Source organism: Musa acuminata, chromosome BXJ1-6, assembly GCF_036884655.1.
Source record: "Musa acuminata AAA Group cultivar baxijiao chromosome BXJ1-6, Cavendish_Baxijiao_AAA, whole genome shotgun sequence".
Taxonomy (NCBI): Eukaryota; Viridiplantae; Streptophyta; class Magnoliopsida; order Zingiberales; family Musaceae; genus Musa; species Musa acuminata.
This window is the reverse complement of record NC_088332.1, coordinates 38,590,621-38,603,520: the sequence shown is the minus strand read 5'-3', so window position 1 is coordinate 38,603,520 and position 12,900 is coordinate 38,590,621. Positions and strand designations below refer to the sequence as shown.

General features: G+C 36.3%; 1 protein-coding gene across 1 annotated transcript; it reads right to left on the bottom strand.

Annotated features, from left to right (window-relative positions):
* Positions 1-4,739: 4,739 nt before the first annotated feature.
* Positions 4,740-12,332, bottom strand: LOC135676865 (casein kinase 1-like protein HD16). Its single transcript, XM_065188520.1, has 16 exons — positions 11,737-12,332; positions 8,325-8,459; positions 8,183-8,256; positions 8,033-8,102; positions 7,896-7,951; positions 7,745-7,816; positions 7,459-7,553; positions 7,275-7,341; positions 7,006-7,135; positions 6,710-6,928; positions 6,485-6,627; positions 6,233-6,407; positions 5,941-6,031; positions 5,705-5,862; positions 5,356-5,544; positions 4,740-5,262 (listed from the first exon to the last, which is right to left on the bottom strand). The coding sequence occupies exons 1-16, from the start codon at positions 12,058-12,060 to the stop codon at positions 5,203-5,205; spliced, it is 2,058 nt and encodes a 685-aa protein (XP_065044592.1). The 5' UTR covers positions 12,061-12,332; the 3' UTR covers positions 4,740-5,202.
* Positions 12,333-12,900: the final 568 nt, after the last annotated feature.

Sequence of the window (12,900 nt, the reverse complement as noted above, 5' to 3'; positions counted from 1 at the left end):
GATAATATTTTGCTTAATAGTGGTGATTTTGGTTGACTGTATCAAACCTAAAAATTTTAATATGGTCAATATGAATGAAGCATTTTATATTTTTGACATCGAGATATTCAGTAATAGATATCAAGGATCACCAGGACTATCCTAAAAATGATATATTAACTAAGTCTTAGAGAGATTTAATATATAATTTTATTTAATAAATGACATAAGTAAAAGTTTCAATGAAAATAACTACTTTTAAAATAACTTAAAAAAGAATCAGATAAAGAAAAATATTTCTTATATAAGTCTAGTTGAAAATTTATTATATACTCAAGCTTATACAAGACCATATATCAATTTTATAGTTGGAATACTAAGTGTATATTGAAGTTACTTAAAGAATGAAACACTAAAAGGATATAAAGAAAGTAATAAGATATCTTGAAGGGATGTAAGATTATGTATTCATATATATGATTATAAAATTTTATCTCAGGATTTGGTGTGGTGAAACTCAATTGTCAAATCGTTGGAGATACTTTGTGATATATCGTAGTAGTTTTCTTCTCTAGGAATAGTAAGTACTTTAATAGTTCTATACACTATGGTATAAAGTATTTGATAATTAGAGAAAAAAGTTTAAAAATAATTAATATCAATTAAAAACTTGAGTTTCACTATATTGATCGCTAATCCATTCATTTAGGACTTGTAGCCTAAAATATTTGAAAGAATATATTCTTAAGATTAGGTTTGTGAGTAGCCCATAAAAGATATGGTGAATACATGTTTAAATGATTAAAATTTTTTGTTTCTATTATTCTATTCATATTTATATATGTAAATATTATAGTTGAATGTGATAACAAAATTGTCTTAACAAGATAAATTATAAGAGTCATTTTGGACTGCATTAGGATAGGCTAATAGTGTTATGGTACATGAAAGGAAGTATGATATTAATGACATATAACTGTTATGACTTGCATTCTAAATCAGACTTGATGTAGTATTATATTTATTGAACTTATTCACTTATTTTATAAAATTTGTGCACATCTATAAAATATTTTTTCAAAATTTCAGGTAAAATTATTTTTAAATAAACTTTATTTTTTATTTTAATTTAATTTTTTTATATTTTATCAATTATTTGGCCAAGTTGAAAATTTTAGATTATATGACCCTATCTAATTAGGTAAGATATATTATAGATAAAATTGGATTCTGATTATGGTTATCAGCCAATAGAAATGAAGTCTAATAAAAAGATATGACCTCCTAGGGATTAAATAAGAAAACGTAGATACGTGACATTATTGAAAGATTATAAATCTTTTTTTATGGACTCTTACCCACACAAAGTAATTATTGAGAGATTATAGATTATTTTTATCTTCAATTTGTCTCTAATCTATTATTAATAGTGGTTCTATGAAAATGATAAAAAGAAAGAAGAATGAGAGTCTAGTTTTTCTTATAGATCGATATCGTTACAATTTTTTGATATGACAACGATGCGCTTGCGGATCTTGAATAATATCAAAAAGATATGCATCGTAAATTTGATTTATCGTTATTTGATTTTAATTTTTTTTAATATTAAATTATTTTATATAATAATAAAATCATGATTTTTTTTCTTACACAAATTTCTAACGATCACATCTCTTTATTCTAAGTAATTTTCTCTTAATCATATATAGTTTGAATCCCATTACATATAGGACCTTAAGATTTAACTAAAAATTTAACTTATTTAGTTATAATTAGTGTTAAAATATTAATATGATGATAATGTGTCAAACCCATTTATCAAATGTCTCATTAGATATACTTTTTTGAAGACGTTTGTTAAGCTAGTAAACATTTGACAAATTATTATAAGTTTCTAAACTAAAATCTTAATTTCAGCATTTATTTTTTAAAAAAAAGTTAATTTGAATGGATCTCATTAGATCCGATCGAAACTCTGAATTAGACATCGATATGGCTAAACAACACGCATATAGTTTGATTCAACATTAACACCATGTAATAACCAAAATTATTATTATTATTATTATAACTACTATTATCATTATTATTATTATTGTTATCATTCTAATATGTCTCAATCGAGTGTACGAAGGAATCATCGTTGCCTCCGATAGCCGATAAAACATACCAAATTTGCACGTTCTTGCTTTTAGTCAAAGCGTAAGAGCAAGTTTGGTCAAAGACATATGGCTGCCTAATCTCCTAGTAATATTATAATTTCAAGTGGCCACAAAATCATTAAACAAAAAGAATCTAATCCATGCTTATTTGAAGTTTCACGTGAAATGAACACACCATAAGATTATATATATATATATATATATATATATATATATATATATATAATTGCCACTTGAAGAACAAAACTCGGCAACATATAATTCCACATGATGAACGTTTTGAACAGCGACAAGATGAGATTCTAATCGAAACCTTGCTCATAAGCATTATAATGAACCTCGTGATGATATCGACTATTGTCGAGAATATTCCACGTAAAAGTATGGGCCACACACACATGACTATTAACTTTACCATAACTTTTTTTTTTGTTTTTAATGAACGATGTTACCAATCAACACTTTCCGACATTATCATGTGTTGAGTAGATAATGATGTTCCATCTTATTGAGTCGATCCAATCCGTTTTTCTTAGAAAATTTACACTTTTGATTTTTTTTTCTTTTGATCCAATCCTAAGCATATTTTGGCTTAAAGAGTCTGATCTTGAAAATGCTAATTAAGGTAGTAGTTAGTGTACCCAACAATGCTTATGATCGAAGATTAGGCACATTCGATCTATTTTTTGATATTCGATTTGAATTCCATAGCGACATGTTACAATAAAATTGATTAAAATTTATTTTTAAGTTTTAATTAGTAAAAAAATACTTATCATATCACATCACTATGTATTTTTGAAGACCACACCACATATGCAATTGATTAGAATTCACTTGTCAAGTCTACATAATTAAAATTGAAGGTTATATCCGATTTTTAGGATATTTTATTAGGATATTCTAATTAAATAAAATCAATTAGAATTTAATTATAGAGTTTTAAATAGTAAAAAAAATACACTTATCTTTTGCAAGCAAATACCACATAGAAGAATCAAAATCAATCAAAGTGGGTGCTCAGCGACAGCTTAAAAGAAACGGCACTATTTCCCAACTAAAGAGCAGCAGAATCTTCAAAAGTTCTCCAAAGTGACTTTATTTCCTCCTCCTTTTTCTTCTCTTCCGTCGGAAGTGGGCACCCTCGACAAAGATCACATCACCTCATGCACACACACACACACACGCAGCAGCAGCAGTAGCAGCAGGAAGTGAGTTCTCAAGTCATTTCCTTGGGATCATTTTTCCAGCGATCACAGAGAAGCCATGCAAAGTGGGTCGAGAGGACCGGAGCTGGATATTCTCTGTGATCCCACATGAGGCAATCAATCACAGCCGAACTTTGCGTTTGGGACAGCCACCACAAAGCAGTTGGGAAAGCAAAGACTCATAAAGGTTCAAAGCCAAAGGGTGTGCACCATTCATTCATTATCAGTAGTAGGAGGAAGAGGAGAGGAGTCTGCCTTCTTCTTCTTCTTCTTCTTCTTCGTGTCTAAAAGCAAAGCAAAAGTGTGCTTTCTTTGCTTTATATCATCATTTTGGATGGGAAATGGAATGCATCATTAACCGCGCAGGACAGCGAAGTGGTCACATTAGAAGACATGGAATCTTTTGAGCGATAGAGGGGAGAAGGATAAAAGAGCGTATGGATATCGCACTCGGTGAGTAAAGGCAATAATATAGGAACTGTGTGTACCACAATAATATTTATTTATTTTTATTTTTTTATTCTTTTCGTTTAAATATTCCAAATCGCACTTTAAAGCCCGAAATCTTCTCTGATATGGTTTTACACTTTTGTAGTGGACGCTAATGACTCTTTAGTAGATCACTCCAACCCTTTCGAGCGAGTTATGATCTATCTTCACTTTAAATTCTGTACAAGCTCGATTTGCTGTAAATGAATCTGTGGATGGATCGGATCACAAAGAGAGGCATATGCAAATGTTTTGTGGGTAATAAATAGGGAAAACTTACGATGACGCTAAATTCAACGAGGTCTTACATGGATTTGTTGAGAGCAGTTAAGCTCATCATAGATTGTGGTCACAACACCTGTTCTAATGGATCCGAGAAGAATAGTGTGCATGTGACTTGGAGCAAACCAGAAAAAAGGTGACACGAGCTCAATGCTGATGATCCTGACAACCATGAACAGGATGGTAGTGTTGACTTTATTTTGAGAATTGACAAGGGGTTTATTGTTTTTTAGGATAGAGGAGCATCATGAACAGATCTACTTTACATAATGGAGCTGTCACAATCAGAAAAGATCTATTGACAACAAAAAAAATGAAGATAAAAAAAAAACCACATTAAATGTGATGCAGAAGGAATATACAAGGAATAAGAAGGTCATGCAAAGAATGAACTTGAGAAACCACAGATCCAAATGGCTTATTTTCGATTTACCAGTGGCAGTCTAATTTATTCTTATATACTAATCAACCCAACATCCACTCTAAAAATTGGACTAATAAGATATATTCTATCAATCACCACCAACAAACTACTTTAGAAAATAGTTCTATAAACTCTAGTGAGAAAAGTAAATGAATGATAATAATAATAATAATAATAATAATAATAGTTGACATGTTAACAAAACAGATCATATTTGTAACATTTTAAATATATGTTTCTAGTCATACAAAATAACCAGCCAAAATTTGACTACTAATAATAGCACAAAATGGTGCAACAATGCTATCAGTTAAAGTACACATTACATCTTACAGACATTTGACTCCTGAAAAGCACCTACCAAAAAACATCTATTGACTACTCGAAACAATGTTTAAGGATGAGGATGCCCACCATCAACTCAGCTCTGATTCGATAAATCATGCAAAGCATCCGAAGGACTTGAAAATGGTACAGCATGACATGGTCGACACGACAAACTTGATGAAGCCTGCACATCGAATCGAAATCTCTACCCGAAACACAGTGGCACATGCCTTCTGCGTCTTTAGCATATTCCTAGCCTTTGAGATACAAGATGACAATGTTTACATGAGTTGATTACACCTCTGTTCGCCCCAAAAAATTAAAAGGAACATCATGAAACGGTGCGGCCGTAACAGACAGATGCTATGTAAAGATTTTTTGCCCATTTCTCCTGCAACCAATAGATTTAACGTCAATTACTAAACTAACGCAGGAAGGTTTAGCAAGTATAGAACAAGAATCAGAGTACATAGGCTGTTAACACCTTCACATGTTGACTAGGAAAAGCAGATGTTCTAAGTGTCTCTTGTGTCTCATCTGTAGGCTTTCTTCTGGGAACACTAAGAACAAATGCTGCTTGGTCCATTGTTGCAGCTGTTGCAGTTATGCGATAGCCACCATCCCACCTTCGATGAATGCCTTCACTAGGGTACAAAAAGTCAAGTTCGACAACCTGTATTGGAGCATTACAAATTCAGCAGATGAACATTCAATCCACAGACACACTGTTGGAGGATGTATACAACTAAAATGCTCAACCCAATAAGGCAGTTCGCCACCCCTAATGCCACTGTGCCTTTCCTTGAAGAAAATCGAAAAGGAATGAAAATGACCTGATCTGAGAAGCCTGCGTTACGGGACATGACAACTCCCCATCTAGTTCCAGCGGTTGCCATTGCAGTGACATAGAAACCTTCGCGCCATTTTTTGTTTATCCACTTGAAAGGAAATGATTCACTGACTTTGTAAGACTGTTGTACATACTGTGTGCCTGGAATGAAACACAAATTAATTTAAACCAGTGGAAACTCACCCAAAATCATGAAAGTAATATTAGTTCAAGATTAACCTTTGGACATCACAACCAAAGAGCTACCATTGTTTGCCCCTGCTAATGCAGTGATATAATAGTTCTTATCCCATTGGTCCATTATCCATTCCTAATAAGAATAAAAAAAATAGTTACATTGTCTGTTAACTGTCAATTTGAACATACACCATCAGGCCAATGCTAATATCAACATAATTGGCACATCTATGACTTTTGGACAATGTGGTGCTTGTTTCAAGTACATAACCACCTTGATCACCACAAATACTAATCTGGCAAGTCCAAAAAGTTGTTACTGAAAGGTACTCACTTTGTGAAGAAAATTTGGGGACAGTTCGTATACTTGAGATGTGAAATTAGTGCCTGCATCCATAATAAGTGCCCACAGATTTGAACAAGATGCAACACAGCTGATGAATAAACCATCTTCATTTCCCTTCTCAATATGTTGTGCAAGCCTTATATCAGCAACATTGTAGTGATACCTGCAATGTACAAGGAGAAGAACCATTTCCTTTAACAACAATCTAAGCCATCATTGTGAATCATCCTGAACAAGAACCTTTGCTTCATAGGCCGACGGGCATTATAGACACTGATCCACTGTGTTGCAGGCATTCCCATTCTGATCTTCTTCTTTGGTTGCTCATCACCATCTTCTTCCATCATCAGGCGGCCTCTCTTTTGACCTACCTGGTATATAAGCTTCAGGGAATGCAACTAAAAAATTAGATTACTTTTACCTTTTTTGAATAAACAAAGTAAAAAAAGGGAGACAGAGCAATACCTTCTGAGCCCCATCAGTGTTAATGGGTCTGATATCTGGATTAGGTCCTACTATGCCATCGAAAAAGGAAATGCACTTTGCATAGTTAGGTTCTTCATCAAACTTCAAGTTAACTACATACTCAATGAACTGTTTGAATGGTTGGGGAGAGAAGCAACAAAGAGTATCTGGAGAAGTAGCCATTTTCTTCTTGCAGACAAGGAAGCCCTTGTTCTCTCCCTATTTAGGTAGTATAAAATGCATGAAACCAGCAAATTCAAATTCAGATGGACTATGACATAACCTTAAATCTTTACCTGGTATCCTTGCCAAGGTAGACGGCCCCGGAGAAGAAAGATTAATGTATATGCAAGGGATTCCAAATCATCTCTCCTGCTAGCTGTCCTTCCTAGGTGAGCATGAACGCTGGCATAGCGCACTGTCCCCCTGTAATATGTAGTTGTGATGTATAAACAGACAATACGAGATTGAATGAAGCCTAAAAAGAATAGCTAACTTCTTTCTTTATTATAACTTTGACAAGCAGACCATACATAGTGATCAATAAGAATGTTCATAAACGAACCTGAAAACATCTGGCCTCTGATCATATTCCACATGCAGCCCAGTTGCACTATCCTTCCACTTGGTGGCTGTTAGTTAATATTTAAAAAAAAAAACCATATATAACAAGCATAGTTAGAAATAGAACAAGAATGATTTGTAACTACAATATACTGCTAAATGCCAATTCCATGCTGTCTACTTACCTAAGCCAAGATCGACAAGAAACAGTTTCTTCTCGTCAGAAGTCCCAGGTGGCCCAAGTAAGAAATTCTCAGGCTTGACATCCCCATGTACATATCTGTTGTAATAAACATGATTTAGAATTCCATTAATAACAATATTGATGGAAAATACACTATGTTATTAACAACTATACTACCAATGATGAACACATGATCAACATTAAAAAAAGAGACAAAAATATGTAGGAAGATGAACTAGTTGCACAAGATATCCATAAGCATGCAGCCATTAGGGATGAAGTTTTACCCTTTAGAATGCATTTTCTCCAGTATAGATACCGCTTCAATAGCAATACATGCAACCATTTCAACTGATATTCTGCACAATTTGAGAAAGAAAGAGACAGTGATCAAAAGAGATCATCTTAACAATAATTGATATTCAATTCAAGACTTACGTATGTGAATTGTTATTCCATACATCCCATAGACTCGGTCCCAGCATATCCATAACCTGAATAAAGTTTCATAATATAGTTATCCTAAAACCACAGATGACACTACTGTTATAAAATTTTCGAAAAAGTAAAGATACCATGATATAATAATCCCCTTGGCGTCCTTTATAGTGGACTCGTGGAACCCCATGGATACCACCAAGAGTGCTATAAAATGAACACCATGTTGGTCAGACATTTAAAACATGGTTCAAACTCTAGTTTAAGCAAAAACAAACAGAACTTACTTGTACACTTGCCATTCATAAGGTGGCCCATAATTGCAACCTTTACTGCTCCTGTGCTCAAACTTCAGTGCTACCTGACATAAAAAAAATGAATGTTCCACCTTCACTTTATATCCAACTGAAGAAAATGAAGTTGCCATACCTCTACAGCACCAGAACCAGTAATTCTATCATTTGCATTAGTAGCAGAAATCCGCCGTCCTACATATACTTGCCCAAATCCTCCTTTCCCTAGTTTTCTTTCAATTCTGTACACCGGTGAATTTCCAACTTGGACCTGTCGCAGTCAAATACAATAAATAGTTATAAATACTAACTCTTGCACATAAAAGTAGGCGGCAAAGCAACTTTAATCACTAAAATCTAAAAAAATCTAAAACCTCAAAATATGAAACAAATCTTGTGTTTTCATATGAAAAAATTAGATGCCAGAAATTGTACCATATGAAAGTCTACATTTTTTCAAAAGAAAAGAGCATACTAAAAATATAACCAGACACCATATCAGCATGTTTCAGAAAATGATGTTTTCAAGGCAGAACTTGTCCATTATGTTCCAGAAACTGATTTCAAATTTAGTATGAAGATTGAAGAGTATAAGCTAGTTTGAAGAATGAAATTACAGCACCAGTTTTTTATTTCACAACACTGTACTAAAGACCTGTCTGAAAATGAAGTTATAAAATGCTGAAGTAAGTACTGACTAGCAGGGAGATTGGCCTTTAGAAGGCTCCAATCTGCTTAGCAGCATTGCCACCTCCGTCTGATTCCTTTGGATCAACCAAAGTGATGCCAAACACAACAACCATTCAACCAGGCCTTCCATGCTCTCTATGAGAGCTTTAATCGCTGCTAATGACTTCATTAATCTGTCCCCAAGTCCTGAGGGAACTGTGGAGGACATGAGGGATGTTTCTGAGGAGACACAGGTAAGTTGCTTCTATAGTCTTCAGATTGATGGTTCATTTGTGCCCCCACTTGAATCTGCAGGTACTGGTTTCCTGCTCGAATCTGCCGGAAATGAACATCTTTGGATGGGGGGTAGTTGCTGCAAAGTTTCAAGTCCCCTTATGGCTGAAACCCTTGCTCTCTTGAATGGCCTTACTACAACCAAAGAACTGCATCTTTCTTCTATTGAGATCAACTCCAATTCAATGGAAGTTGTCAATATGGCTAAGGGAATCACTCCTATTCCCTGGAGTTTGACAAATCTGTTTCAGGATATATTCCTGCTTTTTGACTCTCTTACTTGTTACCCATATTCAACATATACCCAGGTCCGACAATCTTGTAAGTCATAACTTGGCAAATTTTGGCAGATTGCAGCCCACTCAAATTTGTTTTCATCTGCTGATCCTTCAGCTTCTCATTTTGTAGCTCAGCCTTAAATCAATAGAATCCTTTATTTTCGACAAAAAAAACAACTGACTACAATGTAACACCAAGCACAAAAACTAATTTTCAATTTACTGAGAGTGGCAACCATAACTTCCATGCCAATGATTGTTAAAGACTGTATGAGAGCCAAAATCTCGTTTAATACTTACACAATAGTCATTAAGACTTTGATGCCAGGACTAAAGCAAATGACTAAGGGTAGTCATGAAGTTCAACAGCTAGGCACCAGAATTTTGATAAGACTGTCAATGTTCAACGCATCTAACTAGGATACACACTGGATAAATGTCCAACACAGGTATAATCAGATACATGACCATCACATGTTTGAACAATATAGAAGGAAAGAGAAGTGGAGCATTGGCAAGTAGCAGCAGTCTCCGCCACCATCAACTACCAGCATCCAGAGTCAGAGAAGAAGTTGGAAAAGGAGAATGACAACCGTGAGGAAAGAACTATAGCTTCAGGAAGCTGGATGATGCTTTGCAGAAGCACTAATTGGCACAAGTTTGAGGACCAGAGCGAGAAAGAGAGAGGGAAACATGTGTGGCATGCTCAATAGGATTCTGAATTGGTGAGCATGCTCCCTAACGGAGCTACTAATTAGAAACCTTTAATTCCCTTAAGATAAAAGTTTAGCGCAACCTAGACCCTCTCCAAGTGCACCCTTTGATTGGAAACCACCAATTCCCATATCTCAACAATTTATTGTTACTTATAAAATTGTGGTACACTTAAAATCTAAAAATTAACAGTAACAAATAAAATTACATTATAATTGCATATGTAAAGTTCATTGTTTCAAGATAACATTGTGGTAATATACACTCTTTTGCATCTTCATTGTGGTGCCTACTTGTCATGTTGGCATGTTTTTGTCTCGTAGTCATGCTTCATGGTCAACAAATATATTAGAAGAGATAATCTAAAAGCGCAAAATCCAAATTTCATAAAACATGCAAAATATTTTGAAGGTTCCAAACATCAACATATACTTAAAGATATGCCTGGTGTATAAAGAAAAGATCTAGAATCATCCTTTGGATAAAGAATGATGAGAAGATTTTTAACAAAATTTTGCCTTTGGTTCTATGCTTTCTGCTTGACCTTAGAGTAGCTAGGGCTCATAAGGTATTGGGGATGTCCTATCTCTATGTCCATGTTTCCTTTTAAGATCAGGTGTAATGGATATCTGACCAAATGTGAATGGTTAAAAGAACAATCTGCTTATCACACAATGGTCAGTTCAGTGACAGAAGACAAACCGAATCACTGACAAGAACAAACTTTTTCATGAAATTACGAAGCATGACCAATCTAGAATTTGGCAACTACCCCTTGAGGCAATTTGTAATTAAAGAACACCTAACTGCATCATGCTGTTGTAAACAGACTAGATTGCACTATTTTCAGGAAAATGATAGCAACACAACCATATAGAAACACTTGACAGGATGATTTTGGACAATCATATGGAAATTTGGCCAATCTAGAATTAGGCAACTACTCCTTGCGGCAAATTGTGATTTAAGTACACCTAAGTGCATCATGCTGTTGTACCCAGAGTAGGTTGCAACATTGCCAAGAAAATGATGACAACAGAACCATAAATAAACACTTGCACCATGAGCTACAAAACTGGATAATTTTAGTCAGCAAATGGTTTGGACTAAAAGAATAGAATTTAGTAATGACAGAAGTTTATATAACAGGATTTCAAATTAAGATTCTCTATCTGAAGCTTCCTTATTTTCTTCATCACTTCCTGTGTCGATTTTCTTGTTCAATTGCAAGTAGTATTTCAACCTAGTATTCTGTTTATTTTGCCATGCTTGAAGACTTCATTTTCATCGCAGGTGCTAAGTAAAATAAGAGACTGCATGATATGCCAAGACGAACAATATCTATAGTGATAACATAATACGAAAACATAGCAAGCAATAGCAACGGATGTTTAAATTTAGGCATCCAGAAGAAGTTCTTGTTTCTTTGGAAAATAGGTCACATAACTCTACCATCACCGATAACAAACTAAAAATTGTTTCAGTTATCAAAACAAAAAACAAAGAAACAGAGTACAGACAGGTAGATAGAGAGAGAAAGTACTTGGCATGAAAGGCAGTAGAAAACTAAAGAAAACAAAGAAAAGATCTAACCTTTTCCGGAAGGGGAGCGGTGCTCCCCTCCTCCTCTCCACCGGGAAGCTTATCGGCGCTCCTTGCACCACTGTCACATTCATCCATCCTCCTCTCGCCAACTCCTTCCAGATTCTCCTCCCCGACGAGTCCACCAACCTCGCCGCCGCCCTCCGCAAGCCTGATCTCCTCTCTCCGCTCAGCAGACCTCGTCACGGGAGGGTTCTCATCCACCGGCTGCTGGTTCCTCGCCGCCCGCCGCCGCCTCGTGTTCGGCCGATCAGCCTGGACTACTGGGTTCGCCTGCGCCCGGCCCCTGCGAACTCCGCTACGGAGCTCCGGCATCCTTCATCTGCACAACCCCATGCCTAAAAAAAAACACTCGATTTCCACGATTCCAGGAACCCAAGCGGGCGGGATCAGTGCGCCGGAAGGTCTCGGAGCTTCGATCGAATGACGCTAATCGGCGACCGCCGCGATCGATTTCGAGAGAAACAACGGGATCGATTCCTGGCCCGGATATTTTTGGGTTAGGGTTTCGACGAGGAAAGAGAGAGTCCGGTGAAGAACCGCCAAATGCCTTGGGAATCGGGACACTGGAGAGAAAGGGGAGAGAGAAAAAGGTAGAAGCTACGGGTCTGTGGCTGTGGACGAGGACGGACACAAAGCGTGGTCGTATCACTGCGCATACATACGTACAAAAATACGTATCCGATACGGTCGAACGCGCGTAGCGTTGCGGTTGGGAGACCCGTTGAAACGGACCCAAGTATATTGCACACGTGTCAGCAGGAACGCGTTGGTTCGAGTCGTCTTCCTTGTAAGCGCGTGGATGGATTGGCGCAGCGTCTCGTTTGGGCGATCACATTGTTGGCGCGTGAAACCAACTGCGTGACTTGATAACGCACGTGGCGCATATTAATATAAATGGCGGTCGGACAAATGTTGATCGGTCAACTCGGGACCGGGGGACGGACTTGGGCTGGGCCTGCACCAACCTCAAGGTGCGTATCATGGGCCGTGAACCGACCATGTATCGCCCATGCACGTGCACGTCCGTGCAAAGCATGTCTTGCAAGACCTCATCCGGACCAGTACTTGATGTAGTTAGCTACGCCAGAGGCGTTGGCGTTAAGAGTCTGGGAATGGTGGAGTGCATGGGATCACGAGAACGCCCATTCCAAT

Excerpts from the sequence above, each read along its gene's own strand:
- LOC135676865 (XM_065188520.1), bottom strand. The coding sequence starts at position 12,060 with ATGCCGGAGCTCCGTAGCGGAGTTCGCAGGGGCCGGGCGCAGGCGAAC. Across the intron at positions 8,257-8,324 it reads CTGGTTCTGGTGCTGTAGAG|GTAGCACTGAAGTTTGAGCA; the intron begins GTATGGCAACTT and ends TTTTTATGTCAG. Across the intron at positions 7,342-7,458 it reads TCTTGTCGATCTTGGCTTAG|CCACCAAGTGGAAGGATAGT; the intron begins GTAAGTAGACAG and ends ATTAACTAACAG.